Below are 22,355 nucleotides of genomic sequence, written 5' to 3' on the forward strand. Positions count from 1 at the left end.
AATCCTGCTGGAAAGGCATAATGAGTGGGGTTCCGCATGGGGTCTGTTTTGGGACCGGCTCTGTTCAATATCTTCAGTAATGACTTAGATATTGGCATAGAAAGTACGCTTATTAAGTTTGCGGATGATACCAAACTGGGAGGGATTGCAACTGCTTTGGAGGACAGGGTTATAATTCAAAATGATCTGGACAAATTGGAGAAATGGTCTGAGTTAAACAGGATGAAGTTTAACAAAGACAAATGCAAAGTGCTCCACTTAGGAAGAAAAAATCAGTTTCACACATACAGAATGGGAAGAGACTGTCTAGGAAGGAGTACGGCAGAAAGGGATCTAGGGGTTATAGTGGACCACAAGCTAAATATGAGTCAACAGTGTGATGCTGTTGCAAAAAAAGCAAACATGATTTTGGGATGTATTAACAGGTGTGTTGTGAGCAAGACACAAGAAGTCATTCTTCCGCTCTACTCTGCTCTGGTTAGGCCTCAGCTGGAGTATTGTGTCCAGTTCTGGGCACCGCATTTCAAGAAAGATGTGGAAAAATTGGAAAGGGTCCAGAGAAGAGCAACAAGAATGATTAAAGGTCTTGAGAACATGACCTATGAAAGAAGGCTGAAAGAATTGGGTTTGTTTAGTTTGGAAAAGAGAAGACTGAGAGGGGACATGATAGCAGTTTTCAGGTATCTAAAAGGGTGTCATAAGGAGGAGGGAGAAAACTTGTTCACCTTAGCCTGTAAGGATAGAACAAGAAGCAATGGGCTTAAACTGCAGCAAGGGAGGTCTAGGTTGGACATTAGGAAAAAGTTCCTAACTGTCAGGGTGGTTAAACACTGGAATAAATTGCCTAGGGAGGTTGTGGAATCTCCATCTCTGGAGATATTTAAGAGTAGGTTAGATAAATGTCTATCAGGGATGGTCTAGACAGTATTTGGTCCTGCCATGCGGGCAGGGGACTGGACTCGATGACCTCTCGAGGTCCCTTCCAGTCCTAGAATCTATGAATCTATGAACACCTAGAGGGAGATGGCATTGCTTATGCTCAAAGTCAAAAACTTAGGTACTGAGAGCTGTTATCCTGGCCATTTAAGCATTGAGAGATGAACAGATCATCTGAAAAGAATAAATAAATTGAGTCAAGGAAAACATTTTGTTTTGATAATTTTCATAGGTTCATTGGAGGGCTTTGGGATGTTTGACCACAGGGAGACATTCATGGACATTTTTATTAATGACCTTCGAACAAAAAGATAGATAGATAGATAGATAGATAGATAGATAGATAGATAGATAGATAGATAGATAGTATTTTCTCTGGTAAACACACTCTTTCTATGACTTAATCACTTGGATTTTTTGTATTCCCACCGGTATGATTATAAGCACAAGTTTCTTGTGCCTCCTCAGGAGATATTAACAAAATTCAAACAAGTCAACTGTGTTTCAAGTCAAGGTGTGACCTGTCTTACATCAGCTCCCTTGGACATCTATTTAATTCTTTTGTCACTTTGGCCCTGCCTCTCAAAGGCTGGTGGGACCGCTAGAAGTAGTGCTGTCTCAGTTAGAGGAGACAGTGCAAACCTTGCTTTGTGCTGCTGCTGAGTTAGTTTAGCGAAGATCTGGAGTTTATGTTTGAGGTAGATGCAGCCATGTAGCCTACAATAGAACAAACTCCTCTCTGCTGAGTGCCCAGTGTGATCTCTTCATATACTGCTTTTGAGATTTACCATAACACCGTGATAAAACAGGCACCAGTTCCCCAGACACTTGATATTCTGGTGACTTTACCTGGATTCCAAACAAGGTAAGGTATTGAGGCATTATGTATTTAAAGGTATATTTTCTTATTGATTTCCTGGTTATTCTTTCTTATTCTGTCTATATGCTCTCAATTGTAATCGATTTTAGGTCAATACTCCCACAGATTTCCTTAGTGCCAGGTCTGAATTATACCTTATTTTAGCCTAGCACTGAAAAGCCTTTTTGCCCATTTCTTCAGTTAAATATTGCCAGGCATAGCACTGAAGTCAATGGAAGAACTCACCATAGTAAAGACTATGCCTGAAGGGAAGTGCTTGAAGAACTGGGTACAAAACTGCTACATGGTTAGCAAGAACTAGTTCTTCCCTTCCACCCACAAAAGTACTTGCTCTGGCCAATAAAGAAAGAAAGAAAGAAAGAAAGAACCTGACCCTGGAAACACATAAAGAACATGAGGACAATTATTAATAGAAATAAGCCTATTGATTTCAGTGAGACTGCTACCAGAGAATGACAGAAATGTAGGGCTGGAAGGGACCTCGAGAGATCATCTAGTCGGGCTCCCTTTCCTGAGGCAGGATTAAGTATGCCTAGACAATCCCTGAGAGGTGTTTGAGACAAGTTCTTCACAGGCATAAGTATTTGTTTGCAGCATCAGGATCCTGATACGGACATTGTCAACCAGCAATCTACTCAGTTGATAGATACATAGTTAGATAGATGTGTGTGTATGAGGATAGATAGATAGATTTTAAAGAGTTGCAGGTGTGGCATATGATTCTGAGTGCTCCTGCCATCTGCTGGGGATTTATGATTTATTTTAAAATGCTTTCTTTCCCTGCTGAAGCGTTAAACTGTAACACAAACAACAGAGACAACTGACCAGTTAAGGGTGGAAACACAGAAAATGACTCTACACAGATAGTTTATGTCTAAAACATGCAGTGATCTCGCTGGATAACCTGGAATAATATTTGCTCTCTAAGCTCTTTTACTAACAGTTATCTCAGGTGATAATTGTGATAATAGTAGGCAAAAGAAATTCCAGAGAGAAGTTTGATTTGTAAGATGTTGCAGTCCCTTTAAGAAAAATCTCTTTAAAAAATCCTACATAATATCCAACAGGGAAAGTCTCTCTCTTTCTCTCTCTCTCTATCTGTAAGTAGAAATAAGGGAGCTCAGAACTGTCACCTGTGGATGAAATGAGGGAAGAGGGGCTGTCATAAATATAAAGGGTAACAACCTTTATGTATGCAGTAAAATAAAATCCCTCCTGGCCAGAGGTAAAGAATCACTTTACCTGTAAGGGGTTAAGAAGCTCAAATAACCTGGTTGGCACCTGACCAAAAGGACCAATAAGGAAAGAAGATACTTTCAAATCTGGGGCAGGGGGAGAGGCTTTGTTTGTGCTCTCTTTGTTTGTTCTCTCTCTGGATAGAGAACAAACAAAGAGAGCACAAACAAAGCCTCTCCCCCTGGATAGAGAGAGAGAGACCAAGCAGGTAAACCATCTCTTGAAAAGATACCTGAAGTGATACATATAAAATTACAGAAATTATAAGTAAAGGCAAGGAAATGCATTTGATTATCTTTTGTTTTAGCTTGTGAATTTCCCCTATGCTAAGAGGGAGTGTTATTCCTGTTTTTTGTAACTTTGAAGCTAAGCCTAGAGGGGAATCCTCTGTGTTTTATATCTTTTTATTTACCCTGTAAAGTTTCCTTCCATCCTGATTTTGCAGATATGATTCTTTTACTTTTTTTTTGTTTTAAATAAAATTCTTCTTTTAAGAACCTGATTGATTTTCAGTGTTCTAAAAACCCAGGGGTTTGGTTTGTGCTCACTTTGTAACTAATTGGTTAGTATATTATTCTCAAGCCTCCCTAGGAAAGGGGGTGAAGGGGTTTGGGGGAATATTGTGGGGAAACAGGGACTCCAAGTGGCCCTTTTTCCTGAATTTTTGTCTTAATCACTTGGTGGTGGCAGTGCCTTGGGGAAGTTTTAACCTAAGCTGGTAGAAATAAGCTTAGGCGGTCTTTCATGCGGATCCCCACATCTGTACCCCAGAGTTCAGAGTGGGGAGGGAACCCTGACAGGAGCCCAGAACAACTTAAGAACTGCAGTTGTGGAAGGACTCCATCGTTGAAGGAGCTCTCTGCCGCTGTCTATTGGAGAGCAAATGGAATTGACTGGATGAGCCCGTCCTCTTTTGCATTGCATTTACATGACAGTGTGGAGCATTTTGGTTAATGTGTGTTAAATTTTGAGTTTGGGAGTGTGATAAACCCAGGCCAGTTTGGTACAGCAGAGTAGCAGAAGGCAGATATACTGGCCACTGGATTAACAATTTTCTCTTCCCTGACTGACCAGAGCAGGGGCTGCTCCAGGCTGATGAGAACACCTGACTTCAATTAACCTGCAAAGAGTCAGGTGAGACCATTAAGCTAATGTGACCACCTGACTCTAATTAAGGCCCCTCTGATACTATAAAAGGTTTCACTCCAGTCAGGCAGAGAAGAGCCAGGGGAGAGGAAGTGTGGCTGAAGGGCTGGTTAATGAAGACACCCTCAAGTCATTGGTAAGGGAGCCCTAAGGTAAGGGTGAAGAAGGGAGAAGCAGGAGAGCTGTGGGGAAGTGGCCCAGGGAAATGTAGCAGTGAAAGGTTGGCTGCCAACAGCTGCTACCATTAGGGTTCCTGGGCCGGAACCCGGAGTAGAGGGCAGGCCCAGGTTCCCCCCAACCTACCACTACAGAAACACCTCCTGGGAGGGGAAGACAGGCCCCTGTCAGGACAGGAGGCTAAACTTTTTTGGTACAAGGCTGTAGGAGCAACAGAGACTGTGGGAGTTCTCTCACCAACCTCCTTGCTGGCTTATGATGAAAAGGGCTCAGTAGACTGTATCCCAGGCCCTAGAGAGAGAAGGGCTACGTGGAGGATTGCAGTGAGCCTCTGAAGCTAGCATAAACTGCCTGGAAGCGCAGGACCCACAGGGACAAGGTCAGAGCTCTGCCACGAGGCATAAAGTGCAATAGACCTTATTGGGAGATAGAGGGACAAGAGATCAACACTGAATGTGCCTGGGTCACCCTGACAAAGCTGTCTGTTAGACACAGTGGGGAAAGGGAGCCTGAATACACATACTTGTAAGGTTAATTATAAAACAACTGAAATGAACAATCCATTGTTATCAAGGAGGCTTCACTGGCAGGAAGGTACTACTCAGTATGAATAAGGGTGGCAGAATCACACACTTAACACAAAATCCAGCCACAGTTGAAGGAACTTGTAGTTAAAAGCAAATACCAAGTCCTTACATTCGTACTCAGACTTTACTCTGTCAATACTCAGGCAAAACTCCCATTGAATGTCCCTGAGTAAGGATATTCTGTACAAAGGTTAAAGCTCTCAGCTAGAACTATTGCAATCTCTCAGGAGCAGAAATGATGATTAATTAAATCATATATATTAATATATTAAATTTAATTAATGATTAATTAAATCATATAGTCATGTGTATATATACTGATTTACAGACTGAAAGTAATAGAATAATTAAAGTAAAAGGCTTTGTTTCTATAACCCTTTTATAAATCAATGGCATTTCTCATGAAGGATTTACCCACATCTTAATCAGCCAAGAAGAGGAGTCATGAATCATGATTGTAGGGGAAAGTTGGTTAATTTGGGCTTCATAGCAAAATTTTCCAAAAAAACCCAAAAAACTGAGACCAGATTTTTAAAGGTATTTAGGCACCTAGTGGGATTTTCCAAAGTGTCTAGGTGACTAACCCCAATTGAGATGAAGAACACTTAGGAGAAGCTTCAATGTATCATCTGTATTTGACCTTTTAAAAAACTTTTATCTTGTTCTATTTTCTAAAGGAAATGTCAGCTACTGAAGCAGTTAGAGAGGGAAACCACACAGCAGTGACAGAATTCATCTTGCTTGGGTTTGGAAGAAGTCTGTGGTTCCAGATTGTCCCCTTTGTGATGTTCCTGGTGATTTACATGATAACCATGCTGGGAAACACCATCCTGGTCCTCCTTATTAGAGCCTACTCTCACCTTCACACCCCCATGTACTTCTTCCTCATGAACCTGTCGCTCTTAGACCTACTTCTCCACCATTGTCCCCAGAGCCATGGCGAGCTTCCTAGCAGGGAGCAAAGCCATTTCCTACAACAGATGTGACACCCAATTCTGCTTCATCACTGTATTCCTCACCACTGAAGGGTACCTCCTGGCAGTGATGGCATATGATCGATACACCGCCATCTGCAACCCGCTCCTGTATTCTGTCACCATGTCCAAGTGGGTTTGCATTCAGATGGTGGCAGTGTCGTATATCTGCGGCTATGTGAATGCCATGGTGCCAGCGGCGGCTCCAGGCCCCAGCGCTCCAAGCGCGTGCCTGGGGAGGCAAGCCCCAGGGGGCACCCTGCCGGTCCCTGCGGGGGCGGCAGTCAGGCACCCTTCGGTGGCTTGCCTGCGGGAGGTCCGCTGGTCCCGTGGATTCGGCGGCAATTCGGCGGCAGGTACGCCGAAGCTGCGGGACCGGTGGACTTCCCGCAGGCATGCCACCAAAGGCAGCCTGCCTGCCGTGCTTGGGGCGGCAAAAAAGCTAGAGCCGCCCCTGCATGGTGCAAACAGGCTTCACCTTTACGCTGCACTATTGTAGGCCTAATGAGATCGATCATTTCTTCTGTGATGGCCCTCCCTTGATCAGTCTCTCCTGAAGTGACATGTATGTCAATAATCTTGTGATGTTTACCTTATGTGGCCTCATCATAGTGAGCACTGCCCTGATTGTGCTCATCTCCTAGATCTATATCATCTCCACCATCCTCAGGATTCACTCTGCTGAGGGCAGTCACAAAGCCTTCTCCACGTGTACCTCCCACATGTTGGTTGTGACTTTATTTTCTGGGACCACTGCTTTGATGTACACCCAGCCCATTAGGCTAGCTTCTCTGTTCCCAACAAAAGTGATGTCTGTGTTTTATATCCTTTTCGTTCCCATGTTGAATCCCTTCATCTACAGCCTGAGAAACAAGGAAGTGAAAGATTCTTTAAAAGGACTGTGGGCAAGAAATGTTTGAAAAAATGAACAGTGTCTTTGAAAATAGAGCTGAAACTCAGTGGGTCAAGGTATCGTGCAATACAACATCAAATTCTGAGCAAATGTTTATTTTCTTGTTGGGCGTAGCTTTTGTGCAAGTACAAGCAAATCATTCTGATTCACAGTATCATCTATCTATCTATCTATTTTTTTTTCTGTGTGTGTGTGTCTGTCTCTCGCTCTCTTTCTGTCTTTCCCCTTACCTGACTAGCCGACCAGTGGAACTCATTGCACTGGATATTATTTAGTCAAATGTATTCTCATAATTCTAAAATGACTTTGATATGTATAGTGACTTCATGCTTCAGGATAATAGTCAGCAACTGCCTGTCTGAGTTAGGAATACATTTTCTCCATGATTTATCATAGAATTCTCCTGCCTTTGAAACAGCTGATACTTGCCACCATTGGAGACAGGATGCTGCTGCATGGCAATTCCTTTGTTCTTCTCACCTTCCAGAACACTGACCATAACCTTAAAACATATTTAAAATAATAAAGACTTTCTATATATTTTTGCATACTTACATATACTTTGAATAGGAATGATCTCAGTAAAAATCCTTAGGTAATGTAAATTGGTGTAGCCAATTTTACTTCTGTGTATCTACATTGATTTACACCACCTCAAGATCTGGTCCTTGAATTATCACTGATGCCTGGTGAGGTAGCTGTTTGGAAATGGTGAACAATGTAACACCTGTATCAGGTACTGGAAACTGATAGAGTCCATGTTAAACTGGATCATCTATGTACAATACTCCTATGTCATGTCTGCAACCCAGCTCAATAAAGTAAGTGGTCTTGTTTCAAATCTCACTCATATTTATTTATGTAAATCAGGAGCATTCACTCATCCAGGTGTAATCACTAGTAGCCACATTCAAATCAGTGGGTCTGATTCTCCTCTCACTAATCCTGATGTAAATCAGGAATAACACCACTGGAGTCAATGGGCTTGATTCCTCTCTCATTCATCCCTGTGTAAATCTAGAGTAACTCTATTGGCATCAATGGGCCTGATTCCCCTCTCATTCACCTTGACTTAAATTAGGAGTCACTCCACTAAAGTAAATGCAGTTGCACTGTTCTAAAGTATGTATAAATGTATGGAGAATCAGGCCCATTTACTCTACATTTTAAGATGCAATACATTTAGTGAAACAAACAACTTAAAATCATTTCCCTTTTGATTTGGTCATGAAATGAAAAACACACTTTGAGCCCAGTTCTGCAGCATTTTTTGAGGGTAACATCACGTTGACTTCAGGGGAGGTTTTTGGTGAGTTATGTTTTGCCAGATCAAATTTACTATGAGCATTTACCATGGAAATCCCAGACTATTAACCTGCAAACTTAATTAATGAAATTCAGAATGTACCATTTGAAAAAAAAATCTAAGTATGAAGAGATATGAATTCTGTCTGTTTTCATTATGTGAATTTCTATCTTCAGTGTGGTTTGGCAAAGCATAATCTAAGAATCTTTCTTTCTTTCTTTCTTTCTTTCTTTCTTTCCAGTCTTTCAAAAGATCAAAGGTGTCAGCTTGCGGCACTCCTACTCTCATTCATAAGCACTGATTTCAGTGAGAGTTAGGTGCCTAAATATCTTTTTAAAATCTTGACCTTACTCACTTGAGGAGTCTTAGGCTATGTTTACACTAGCACTTTTATCGGTATAACTTATGTCGCTCAGGGGTGTGAAAAAACACCCCTCTGAGTGACATAAGTTACACCGACAGACACACCGGTGTGGACAGCACCATGTCCAAGGACACAATAGCAAACTATCCCAACTGCATAGAAAAGATAGGAAGTATAGTGAGAAATCACCCTGGCGTAACCAGGAGATCTTCAATGATCTAAAACTAAAAAAGAGTCCTACAAAAAGTGGAAACCAGGTCAAATTACAAAGGATGAATATAAGCAAATAACACAATTATGTAGGGACAAAATTAGAAAGGCCAAGGCACAAAACAAGATTAAATTAGCAAAAGACATAAAGGGTAACAAGAAAGCATTATGCAAATACATTAGAAGCAAGAGGATGACCAAGGACACGGTAGGCCTGTTACTTCAATGAGGGGAGAAAAACAATACCAGAAAATGTGGAAATGGCAGAGGTGCTTACTGTATTCTTTGTTTCGGTTTTCACCAAGAAGGTTGGTGGCGATTGGTCATCTAACATAATGAATGCCAGTGAAAATGAGGTAGAATTAGAGGCTAAAATAGGGAAAGGACAAGTCAAAAATTACTTAGACAAGTTAGATGTCTTCAAGTCACAAAGGCCTGATGAAATGTATCCTAGAATATTCAGGGACCTGACTGAGGAGATATCTGAGCCATTAGTGATTATCTTTGAAAAGTCATGGAAGATGGGAGAGATTCCAGAAGACTGGAAAAGGGCAAATATAGTGCCAATCTATAAAAAGGGAGATAAGAACAACCTGGGAATTACAGACCAGTCATTTTAACTTCTGTACCCAAAAAGATAATGGAACAAATAATTAAGTAATCAATTTGCAAATATCTAGAAGACAATAAGGTGATAAGTAACAGTCAGCATGGATTTGTCAAGAACAAATCATGTCAAACCAACCTGATAGCTTTCTTTGACAGGGTAACAAGCCTTGTGGATAGGAGGGAAGCAGAAGATTTGTTATATCTTGACTTTAGTAAGGCTTTTGATACTGTCTCACATGACCTCACAAACAAACTAGAGAAATACAACCTAGATGGACCTACTATAAGGTGGGTGCATAACTGGTTGGAAAACCATTCCCAGAGAGTAGTTATCAGTAGTTCACAGTCATGCTGGAAGGGCATATCAACAGGGATCAGTTCTGGGTCCAGTTCTGTTCAATATCTTCATCAATGATTTAGATAATGACATAAAGAGTACACTTATCAAGTTTGTGGACAATGCCAAGCTGGGAGGGATTGCGAGTGCTTTGGAGGATAGGATTATAATTCAAAATGATGTGGACAAACTGGAGAAATTGTCTGAAGTAAATAAGATGAAATTCAATAAAGACAAATGCAAAGTACTCCACTTAGGAAGGAACAATCAGTTGCACACATACAAAATGGGAAATGACTGCCTAGAAAGGAGTTCCACGGAAAGGGATGAGCCCCACAAGCCTGAGTCAGCTGACACTGGCCAGGTGGGGGTGTTTAATTGCAGTGTAGACATATCCATAGATCCGTGCCTAACACTGGCCAGCCCTTTGTAGGTCCATTGCCTTCAAAATTCTCAGCCTCTTTGGCTGGAGTTGTCCTCAGAGGTTATGTCTACACTGTAGTGTAAACTCGGGGTTCAAACTCAGGCTCAAGTCTAATCCCCCTTCCATCTACATGCAAACTGTGCTAACCCAGGGCTCAGATCAAGGATCCCACAGGGGTGGAGGATCCAAGCCTGAGTCAAGCCAGGACCAGGGTTCAAACCCTACTGCTTTGCAGTGTAGACACAGCCCCACTGGATTTGTGCTTTGGGGGTATGTCTACTGTGCAATTAAACACCTCACAGGGAGGGAGGGTCCCAGAACCTGGCATCCGGCCTGAACCCGAACATCTACACCACAATTTTACAGCCCCACAGCCTGAGCCCCTCAAGCCCAAGTCAGCTATCACTGGCCAGCTGTGGGTGTTTAATTGCAATGTAGAGATACAATGGTCATCCATCAGAAGCATTCCACAATCCCATGGGCCGGCTTCCTTTGTCCTCTAGACAGTCACGTTTGGTAGACAGTTACGTTTTCCCGTGCTGCCCTATGAACAAATGGCTAGAGCATTTGGGGAGGATGCTAGGAAGTCAGGGATTGGACTCAGGCCCACATAATACAGTGTAGATGCTGGAGCCCCAGGTTGGAACACAGGGATCAAAAATTCCTAAACTGGGTTTACAAATGAGTGTAGACTCTCAAGCCCTAGGTTACCAAACACAGGTTCTGCCAACTCTAGTTCTACTAACCTTGGCCTTACATTGCAGTGTAGACATATCGAATGGGGCCAGTTCATGTCAGAGGCGCTGGTCAGTTTCAGGATGTGTGTGTTGACAAGGGCCCAGTCTGCATGGACAGAGTCGGCTCCAATTTACTGCAGATTTCCCTTATTCAGATGGGCCCCAAATGCTGATCATTCACTGAGAGTCTATGAACCGGGCCTTTCACTGGCAGGTGCCTTTTGTCCACTGGGAAGGCTGGTGTTGCTAGCACTGATCCGACTTGGCTGGCCCCGATCCTGGCTTCCAGCTCAAAGAAACTAAAGACCTTTTCCTTCAACAAGTGGTCTTTGGCACTGTGTTGCAGCTATTGGGTGTGTCTGGTTCTTTATAATAAAACAAGAAAAAACAAAAAGCTAGTTTTGCAAAATATTCCAATTTCTAAGTCACCCCCACCCCCTCCAAAAAAGGTTCAAAACAGACCAGGTCTGTCTTTGGATCAGACTAATGGGTTTGCAATATGAGGACCTTAATCTCGATTCACATGGGTGTAACTTAGGCTAACATCTACACTTGGAGCTAGGAATGTGACTTCCAGCTGGTGTAAACATACTTGCGCTAGCTCTCATTGAGCCAGTGTGCTAAAATTAGGAGTGTGGCCACAGTAGCACAGGCAGCGGTTAGCGACAGTACCGTGTGCTAGTCACCCTGAGTGCAAACCTGCTCGGACCACGTGGGTGTATACTTGAGGCAGCTAGCCTGTACTGCCACTCCCCCAGCTCCCAGTGTAGATGTAGCCTTAGAGTAGAATTTGGCTTAGTTGACCCGAATCTCATTGACATGGAGGCTGCTTTGTACGACTCTAGCAATGTAAAAAGTGCCTGAAAATGGACATAAATTACATTCACTCCCACCACAAGGCTCTGTTACATTGCCAGAGCCACGTGAAGTGGTTTTAATGTGAATGAGAATTAGGCCTAGGGACTCTCAAGCCAAAAAAGGGAAATGTTTACACTGAAACGGGGGGAGGGATAGCTCAGTGGTTTGAGCATTGGCCTGCTAAACCTAGGGTTGTGAGTTCAATCCTTGAGGGGGCCACTTAGGGAGCTGGGGCAAAAATCAGTACTTGGTCCTGCTAGTGAAGGCAGGGGGCTGGACGCAATGACCTTTCAAGGTCCCTTCCAGTTCTAGGAGATAGGATATCTCCATTAATAATAATTAAAAAAAAGAAAATCCTAATGCTGCAGTCTTTTTACAGCCCAATCAGAGAGAAGCAATGGGAATACATGGGTGTAAAATCCCCCAGTGTGTTGGGTGTAAACTCTGGCACAATACCGCCCCAAAGGTCATCTAAGGGGGCTGAAATAGACCATAGAAACCAGCACATTCATCCTGCAGAGAGGTGAGAAGAAGGAGCTGGCGGTAGGAGGAACTTATTTTGAATCTAAGTAAATTTTAGTTGATGTTCACTTTTACATAGATTGAAAACATAGCTGAGGGCATGTTGCTTTTGGTCCTGTGACTTGAACTATCTCAGCATAGAACCCTGGGACAGAATTTCAGCTAGTGTCGTTTGTAACAAAGAATTTTCACCACCTGAGAGTCAGCCCCTTAGTATTTCTTTTTCTTGCTTTTCTCAAGAAATTTAAAACTACAATTAAATAGGTGCCCATCTTCGGAAGTTCCTGGCATTAGCCATCTCAGGGCTCCATATAGAAATGTAAAATCTTCCAAAAGGGATACAGAGTGTGAAATGATGGAATTAGGCTGTATGTTCTTTAGGGGGCTAGGGCTGTCTTTTTGTTCTGGGTTCGTCCAGCGCATAGGTCAATGGGGTCCTAATCAATGACTGGGGCTCCTAGTTATTAAGGTAATTGAAAGAAAGAAAGAAAGAAAGAAAGAAAGAAAGAAAGAAAGAAAGAAAATGTGTCCAACAAGCGATGCAGACCCGAACATACTACTAAACCAGACAGAGATAGTTCCTTATCTGGCAGATTCTGGCAATTGCAAAGAGATAAATCAGTATCTTATAATTAAGTTGAAGGCAAATGGGAGTTTGCATCAGGTTTGATTACTATTTTCATCGAAAGAGATTGTGTAAAATTAACACTAATGATGAAGTATTTGTTCTGCTTTTATTTACTTGTTTTTTAATTCCCTGTTTAACTGAGCTGTCTGTGATTTCCAGAAATCTCAGACTCTGAATTTGGCCATTGCCAATTACATTTTAATTTTGCCTGGTCATATGATAAACACAGAACTTCCTAATTCTGTAACATTAGAGGTGTTTAGCAACCAGATAGGACTGTGTGCTTTATCACACATTTATCCGGGGCTCAGTTTCACAAATACACACGAATGACACTCCTTATGTGGCAAAGTTTGCTAGATCAGAGCCTTTGGCTATAGGTGACCCCTAACCATGGGAGTAGTTTGGAGGGAGGGCAGGAGGGGTGTTGCCCTCCCCAAAACTTCAAGCATCAGGCAGGCATGGAATTTGCCCCCTCCCCCCCACATGCGGGCCCTCCATTGGCCTGATGGAGTTGCCCCCCCCCCAAATATAGACATCAAACTATGCCTATGCAGTGACAGATATTATTATTCCCCAAATCCAAGCTGTCAAGGCTGTGGTCTCTGCAGCCTCTGTATTCATGCAGCCTTTACTGGTGTCTTTAGAATGGAGCAGCTTGAGAGCCAAACAATGGGACTGTATTGATGGTTGGTGGATGCATGAAATGAACTGTTTGTCTGTCTGTCGCTCTGTATATATATATATGACCGCGATCTCTATAGTTTGATTAATTATATATTTGATTTTCTGCAGAGGTGTATACTCTCACATGTATAGGGAATATTCAGGGGAAGTTCTATGCTTAGACCAGGGTGACTTATGAGATCTGGAATCTCTTCCTGCCCCGCACACATTAGCTGTTCAACCTTGGAAGAGAATCATGTCTTGCCGCTCTGTGGCTCAGTTTCCCCATCTGCAGAAATGAGGTAAATACTGACCTGTCTCAGCCAGTGGCAGTGAGGCTGACACAACTGATGTTAGTTGTTTAGAGGTCCTCAGATGGAAGGTGCTATATAAATGATAGGTGACAGATTGTGATACCTTCATATTGAATGGGACCTTGTTCTGTAAATTATCACAATGGTTTCTGTGGAATTGCTCATGGAACAATTGAAATGATAATCAGTAAGTCTAGCATAAGGGGCTCAAAGAATTGGCTTATTAATTATTATTATTATTATTTATTTATTACAAATAAGAATAAGACCAGTGCCTTACCTCTTTTTCAGAGCTGGTCGAAAAATGGAATTTCTGTCCTGCAAGAAATACATAGATTTCAAAATTTGTTTTAATTCCAAATAAGGCCCAAAAGTCAAAATCTCAAACTTTTTCATGAAACAAAATATTCTGAAATATTGCATATCAATAAGGAACAATGTTTTTTTTTAATAAGGTTGAAACATTTCATTTGAACTTTATCATTTTATTATATTATCTTTCATTTGGACTTTATTATTATATTATATTATATTATATTATATTATATTATATTATATTATATTATATTATATTATATTAACAAAACACAATATTTCAACCTTATCAATTTCCCATGGAAAATTTTGACAAAATCAATGCATTCCAGCTAAACATTTAGATTTTGTTGAATTAGCATTTTCTTATGGGGAAAACATTTATCTAAATTTTTTAAACCAGCTCTACTTTTTATTACATTTTTCTACAGGCCATATACAGTTGTTACATTTCCTTGTAGACCTATAGTCACATACTCCTGGTCTCTGGTAATGTCTTCATACTTTAGATTCACCGAGCAGGGCAGAAAACTCTGTGCTGATTAGATGGAATTCTAGGGGTAAAATGCTGGTGCAAATCAGAGTAGCTCCATTTACTTCAAAGCAGCTTTGCTGATCTGCACCACTTGGGGATCTGCATAGTGTACCATTTAGAACACAGTGTAGTCAATCTGTTCCTTATGAATTACCAAGTCAGAAACTGGTTTCAGAGTGGTAGCCGTGTTAGTCTGTATCAGCAAAAAAAAACCGAGGCGTACTTGTGGCACCTTAGAGACTAACAAATTTATTTGGGCATTAGCTTTCGTGGGCTAAAACCCACTTCATCAGATGCAGGCAGTGGACAATACAGTAGGAAGATATACAGGCAAGTCGCATCTTAGGCGCATTTAACATGCGCGAATTCAGCTTTGCGCGGTCGGCAAAAACGGGAAAAAAAGAAAAACAACAATATAAAAACTGCATCTGTAGTGTGGGCGATTCTGCTCGCCATTGAACTCAATGAGTGTTTCACTATACGCGGTTTTCCCTTTATGCGCTAACCGCGGAACGGAACCCCCGTGTAAGATGAGACTTGCCTGTATATACACGGAGAACATGAAAAAATGGGTGTTGCCATATCAGTATCATGGCAACACCCATTTTTTCATGTTCTCTGTGTATATATATCTTCCTACCGTATTTTCCACTGCATGCATCCGATGAAGTGGGTTTTAGCCCATGAAAGGTTATGCCCAAACAAATTTGTTAGTCTCTCAGGTGCCACAAGTACAAACTGTGCATCCTTATTGGAGCAGGAGGGAAGGTGGGATGGTTAAAGGAATGTGAAAGAGGATAGAATTTAAACAAGTAACTTGGGTCCAAGTGAAATCTATCTATTGGTCTACTGGTCTATTTATTTATTGGTCTATCTGTATTTCTATTGGTCTGCCTGTGTGTCTGTCTGTCTTTCTATTGGTCTATCTGTGAGTCTATCTGTCTAACTGAGGGGTCCTTTCCAGGCAGTCCTGACTGCTCACACAGAAATTATGAACTTTTGGGGGTGATTCTTTTCCTTGAGACATTATCTCCTGTTTTCTGTCCATATCTAGAGTATGGAAATGCCAATTAACCCACACAGGGATTTTGGAAGGAGCCTCAATGAGATTTGAACTGGGTGACACGAAGAGAGAATATGCCCGTATGGCTTTTGGGGAAGATTTTCAAAGGCATATGTGGCAGTCAGGCTCCCAGACACTTTAAAGTATTTAGGTGCCTAACTCCCCTAGAAATCAATGGGAAGTAGTCACTCACATACCTTTGGGGAGGTTGGCCACAACTCCTATTGAATGTCCATGGGAATTGGCTCCATAAATTTCATATGTGCCTTTGAACATCCCCCCCTTAGTTCCTGCAGTGGGTCATTCCTTCACATGTTATCTAGATATTTATTGTCCCCCACAGATGAAATATGCAGAAGAATCAAGAAGGGGGAACCTCACTGTGGTGACTGAATTCATTTTACTGGGACTGTCCAACCACCGCGAGCTGGAAGTGCCTCTGTTCTCCATTTATCTGTTATTTTACACCATTACCCTGACTGGGAACATCCTTCTCATCACAATCACCATGGACCCAGCCCTTCACACCCCCATGTATTTCTTTCTCCGGGTCTTATCCTTCCTGGAGATCTGTTATACTTCAGTCACTGTCCCCAAGATTCTGGTGAACTTCCTCTCAGAGGACAAGAGCATTTCCTACATGGGCTGCTTTGTACAAATGTATTTCCTGCTCTTTCTTGGGGCCTCCGAGTGCTTCCTTCTGGCCGCCATGGCGTATGACCGCTATGTGGCCATATGCAACCCACTGAGATACAGCCTCATCATGAACAAGATGGTGTGCCTTTCTTTGGCAGTTCTCTCATGGTTCAGTGGTAATGTGGTGTCCCTAGTACAAACAGTCTGGGTTTCCACCTTGCCATTTTGTGGATCCAGTAAGATTAACTATTTTTTCTGTGACATTCCCCCATTGATTAAGCTTTCTTGCACTGACACCTCTCAGTATGAAATGCAGTTGTTTACAGCTGCTATACTGGTCATCTTCACTCCATTTACTCTCATCCTTGTGTCCTACATCTTTATTATCTCCACCATCTTAAAGATGGCATCGGCTGAAGGCAGACACAAAGCCTTCTCCACCTGCTCCTCACACCTCATTGTGGTGACATTGTATTATGGGTGCAGCAGTCTGATCTATTTAAGACCCAACTCCATTAACTTACCAGACAGCAACAAAGTGCTATCTCTGATATACACAACTGTTACCCCCACCTTGAACCCCTTTATCTACAGCCTGAGGAACAAGGAGGTAAAAGAGGCTCTGAGGAGAATATTGGGGGACATGATAAAGAGAAAAATATTTTCTCATAGAAAGTAATTTGGGTACACTTCTTTTTTCTGATGTCAGTTATACAACTGTGCAAATCTGGAGTAGCTCCTTTGAAGTCAATGGCATTCAATGCTATGGTTGAACTAGTGTCCAAAAACTGCAAAAAAGAAACACATAAAATGTTAATGTTCTGTCCAATTTTTGTGTGCATTGGAATTAGAAATTTTGGCCAAAAAGCATCATCAAAGTTTCAGAAATAATTATCATCTCCATAGCTGATTGAAACACTGAAAAAAATCACAAAAATCATCTGTATTTATTATAAATAGGCTTTCATTGGGTATGTCTACACTATGGGATTAATCCGAATTTATATAATTCGAATTTGGGAAACAGATTGTATAAAGTCGAATGTATGCGGCCACACTAAGCACATTAATTCGGCGGTGTGCGTCCATGTATCGGGGCTAGTGTCAATTTCTGGAGCGTTGCACTGTGGGTAGCTATCCAATAGCTATCCCATAGTTCCCGCAGTCTCCCCCGCCCATTGGAATTCTGGGTTGAGATCCCACTGCCTGATGGGACAAAAAACATTGTCGCAGGTGGTTCTGGGTACAGCCTCACCCCTCCCTCCCTCCCTGCATGAAAGCAACGGACGGCAGACAACCATTTCGCGCCTTTTTTCCTGGGTGAACACTGCAGACTCCATACCACGGCAAGCATGGAGCCCGCTCAGCTCAAGACAGCAGTCATGAACATTGTAAACACCTCACGCGTTCTCGTGGAGTTTATGCTGAGCCAGGACCAGAAAAACGAGGCGAGGAGGCGGCGGCGGCGGCAGCGCAGCGACAAGCGTGATGAGGACATGGACATGGACACGGACACAGAATTCTCTCAAACCTCAGGCTCCGGTGCTTTGGAGATCATGTTGTTAACGGGGCAGGTTCTATCCATGGAAAACCGATTCTGGGCAAGGGAAACAAGCACAGACTGGTGGGACCGCATAGTGTTGCAGGTGTGGGATGATTCCCAGTGGCTGCGGAACTTTCGCATGCGTAAGGGCACTTTCATGGAACTTTGTGACTTGCTGTCCCCTGCCCTGAAACGCCAGAATACCAAGATGAGAGCAGCCCTCACAGTTGAGAAGCGAGTGGCGATAGCCCTGTGGAAGCTTGCAACGCCAGACAGCTACCGGTCAGTTGGGAATCAATTTGGAGTGGGCAAATCTACTGTGGGGGCTGCTGTGATGCAAGTAGCCAAAGCAATCACTCAGGTGCTGCTACGAAAGGTAGTGACTCTGGGAAATGTGCAGGTCATAGTGGATGGCTTTGCTGCAATGGGATTCCCTAACTGTGGTGGGGCGATAGATGGAACCCATATCCCTATCTTGGCACCGGAGCACCAGGGTACCCAGTACATAAACCGCAAGGGGTACTTTTCAATGGTGCTGCAAGCACTTGTGGATCACAAGGGACGTTTCACCAACATCAACGTGGGATGGCCGGGAAGGGTTCATGATGCTCGCGTCTTCAGGAACACTACTCTGTTTAAAGGGCTGCAGCAAGGGACTTACTTCCCGGACCAGAAAATAACCGTTGGGGATGTTGAAATGCCAATAGTTATTCTTGGGGACCCAGCCTACCCCTTAATGCCATGGCTCATGAAGCCATACACAGGCAGCGTGGACAGGACTCAGGAACTGTTCAACTACAGGCTGAGCAAGTGCAGAATGGTGGTAGAATGTGTATTTGGCCGTTTAAAAGGTCGCTGGTGATCGTTACTGACTCGCTCAGACCTCAGCCAAACCAATCTCCCCATTGTTATTTCTGCTTGCTGTGTGCTCCACAATCTCTGTGAAAGTAAGGGGGAGACCTTTATGGTGGGGTGGGAGGCTAAGGCAAATCGCCTGGCTGCTGATTACGTGCAGCCAGACACCAGGGCGATTAGAAGAGCACACCAGGAAGCACTGTGCATCAGAGAAGCTTTGAAAACCAGTTTCATGACTGGCCAGGCTACAGTGTGAACTATCTGTTTGTTTCTCCTTCATGAAAACCCGCCCCCTTTATTGACTCATTCTCTGTAAGGAACCCACCCTCCCCCTTCCCCCAGCTTGCTTTCAAACCAAATAAAGTCACTATCATTTAAAAATCATTTATTCTTTATTAATAGATTATAAAAAGAGGGAGGGAACCCGGGTGGGGTTTGGGAGGAGGATTGGCGGGAAGGAAAAGGCCACTAAAAAAAGGTTTAAAAAATGACAGCCTTTTGCTTGGGCTGTCCACTGGGGTGGAATGGGAAGGTGTACGGAGCCTCCCCCCCCCGCGTTCTTACACGTCTGGGTGAGGAGGCTATGGAACATGGTGAGGGGGGAGGGGGGTTATACAGGGGCTGTAGCGGCACTCTGTTATCCTGCTGCCGTTCCTGAAGCTCCACCAGATGCCGGAGCATGTCTGTTTGCTCAAGCAGCAGCCCCAGCATTGCATCCTGCCTCCTCTGATCTTCCTGCCACCACCTCTCATCTCGAGCGTCTCTCCTCTCCTCACGTTGGTCCCTCCTGTCCTCATGTTGGTCCCTCATGTCCTCACGTTGGTCCCTCCTGTCCTCACGTTCACTGGCTTCTTTCCTATACTTTGAAACTGTGTCCTTCCACTCATTCAGATGAGCTCTGTCACTGCGGGTGGATTCCATGATTTCTGTGAACATATCGTCTCGTGTCTTCTTTTTCCGACGCCTTCTCTGTGATAGCCTTCGGGGCAGAGGAGGGAGGGTTGAAGAATTTGCAGCTGCTGGAGGGAGGGAAAAAAGGAGATAATTTTTTAAAAAGATACATTTTGCAGAACAATGCTTATACTCTTTCACGGTGACCAACACTATTCACATTACATAGCACATGTGATTTCTGTGCAAGGTCGCATTTTGCCTCTTAATATTGAGTGCCTGTGGCTTTGCTGCTAGAGATCACAGACGCAGGTCCGGGCAACAGAATTCGGCTTGCATGCGGCCATGGTAAGCCATTGTCTTTTGGCTTCTGTGCCCTCCTTTCCCACATACCAAGCAAAGCCCGTTGAGTGCTGTGGTTTTCCTGTTAACCTTCAGCAGCAGAAAACAAACTAACCCCCCCCCCCATCCAATTCTCTGGATGATTGCTTTATCCCTCCCCCCACCGTGTGGCTGGTATCAGGGAAGATCCCTGCAGGAACCAAACTAACACCCCCCACCCCACCATGAATTCTCTGGGATGATCGCTTTACCCCTCCCCCCATCGTGTGGCTGGTATCAGGGAAGATCCCTGCTAGCCAAACGTGAAAAGCTCTGGGCCAATTCCCCCCCCCCCCCGCACTTGGCTAACTGCAGGGAAGGATTTCTTTTCAGCCACAGGCAAACAGCCCAGTAGGAACAGCCATCTCTGTCCCCTTAATTAAATTCCCGTATTTCAACCAGGTTACCATGAGCGATATCACTCTCCTGAGGATTACACAGCAAGATAAAGAACGGATGTTGCTTGAATGCCAGCAAACACCAGGACCATACGCTGCCAGGCTTTGTCATGCAATGATACCAGATTACTTGCTGCAAGCATGGCGCGGTCAAGTGTCCTACCATGGAGGACGGAATAAGGCTGCACTGCCCAGAAACCTTGTGGCAAGGCTTTTGGAGTACCTCCAGGAGAGCTTCATGGAGATGTCCCTGAAGGATTTCCGCTCCATCCCCAGACACGTTAACAGACTTTTCCAGTAGCTGTACTGGCTGCGAATGCATCCCAAGTCTTCAGGGCAAAGTAATCATTAAAAACCCTTGCTTTTAAAACAAGTTTTATATTTTAAAAGGTAAACTCACCTGAGGTCCTTTCCATGGGGTCTTGGTCTTGGATACTGGGTTGGGAGGGTACTTCAGTCAGGCTGAGAAAAAGATCCTGGCTGTTGGGGAGAACGGAGTGCTGGGTGCTCTCTGCAAGCTCGTCCTCCTCCTCCTCCTCTTCCCCGTCCGCAGAATCCTCAGGTGTAGCTGATGAGATTATCCCCGCCTCGGAATCCACGGTCAGAGGTGGGGTAGTGGTGGCGGCCCCCCCTAGAACTGCATGCAGCTCGGCGTAGAAGCGGCATGTCCGCGGCTCTGACACGGAGTGACCGTTTGCCTCCTTTGTTTTTTGATAGGCTTGTCTGAGCTCCTTGACTTTCACGCGGCACTGATCTGAGTCCCTATTGTGGCCTCTCTCCATCATGCCCTTGGAGATTTTTTCAAAAGTTTTGGCATTTCGTCTTTTTGAACGAAGTTCTGCTAGCACTGAATCCTCTCCCCATATAGCAATCAGATCCAGTACCTCCCGTACGGTCCATGCTGGTGCTCTTTTTCGATTATTGGCCTGCATGGTTACCTGTGCTGATGAGCTATCTGTGGTCACCTGTGCTCTCCACGCTGGGCAAACAGGAAATGAAATTCAAATGTTCGCGGGGCTTTTCCTGTCTACCTGGCCAGTGCATCCGAGTTCAGATTGCTGTCCAGAGCGGTCACAATGGTGCACTGTGGGATAGCTCCCGGAGGCCAATACCATCGAATTGCGGCCACACTAACCCTAATTCGAAATGACAAAATCGATTTTGGCGCTACTCCGCTCGTCGGGGTGGAGTACAGAAATCGATTTTAAGAGCCCTTTATTTCGAAATAAATGGCTTTGTTGTGTGGACGGGTGCAGGGTTAATTCGATTTAACGCTGCTAAATCCGAATTAAAGTCATAGTGTAGACCAGGCTATTGTTTTCATTTCAACTCAAAATTGCAATGAAGAATGTTGTTGAAATATCTAATTTTGGAAAATAATGTTAATGTTCTCTATGTAAAATCATTGTATTGGAGACCACATGTGTATATGATTGTCTTCTAGATACCAGTATTTATTGGGAAGGCCTTGCATGGGAAGGGGATATGGACAGCATCACTTCTAGGTTCATTGCACCATTAAGATTAATGTTGACCAAATGCTATTAATTTAATCATGAATGTTTGGTTGACTGTGGCAAGGTAAGCTGGTGGTTCAGTCATTCCTTCCTATATGTGAGCAAAGTTCCTCTGAATTTTCATTCATCTCTGCTGTGTTTGGCCAAGGTTTGAAAGAAACCGTGGAATATGATGGCATGAATCTTCATGGCCTTGCAACTTCTGTAGTCGATTACACTTGTGCAAAGCAATTACAGACCTGATGTAAAATGCTACCAGAGCAGAATAACAGTGCCTGATTCTTCTCTGACTGACACCAGTGTAAATCAGAAGCTACTGTACTAACATCAGAGGCCTAAGTCAGAGGAGAAATAGGTCCTGAGCATTTATATTCTCATTCAGAAGTGTGAATGATTG

General features: G+C 43.5%; 1 protein-coding gene and 1 pseudogene across 1 annotated transcript; both read left to right on the top strand.

Moving 5' to 3' along the window:
- Positions 1 to 5,642: 5,642 nt before the first annotated feature.
- LOC135888437 (olfactory receptor 5AR1-like) lies at positions 5,643 to 6,864 on the top strand (annotated as a pseudogene).
- Positions 6,865 to 16,080: 9,216 nt separating this feature from the next.
- On the top strand, positions 16,081 to 17,052 carry LOC135887921 (olfactory receptor 10A7-like). The gene has a single exon (XM_065415722.1). It carries the CDS (start codon positions 16,081 to 16,083, stop codon positions 17,050 to 17,052), a length of 972 nt encoding a protein of 323 aa, XP_065271794.1.
- The last annotated feature ends 5,303 nt before the right edge of the window (positions 17,053 to 22,355 follow it).

Source organism: Emys orbicularis, chromosome 13 (assembly GCF_028017835.1).
Source record: "Emys orbicularis isolate rEmyOrb1 chromosome 13, rEmyOrb1.hap1, whole genome shotgun sequence".
Taxonomy (NCBI): domain Eukaryota; kingdom Metazoa; phylum Chordata; order Testudines; family Emydidae; genus Emys; species Emys orbicularis.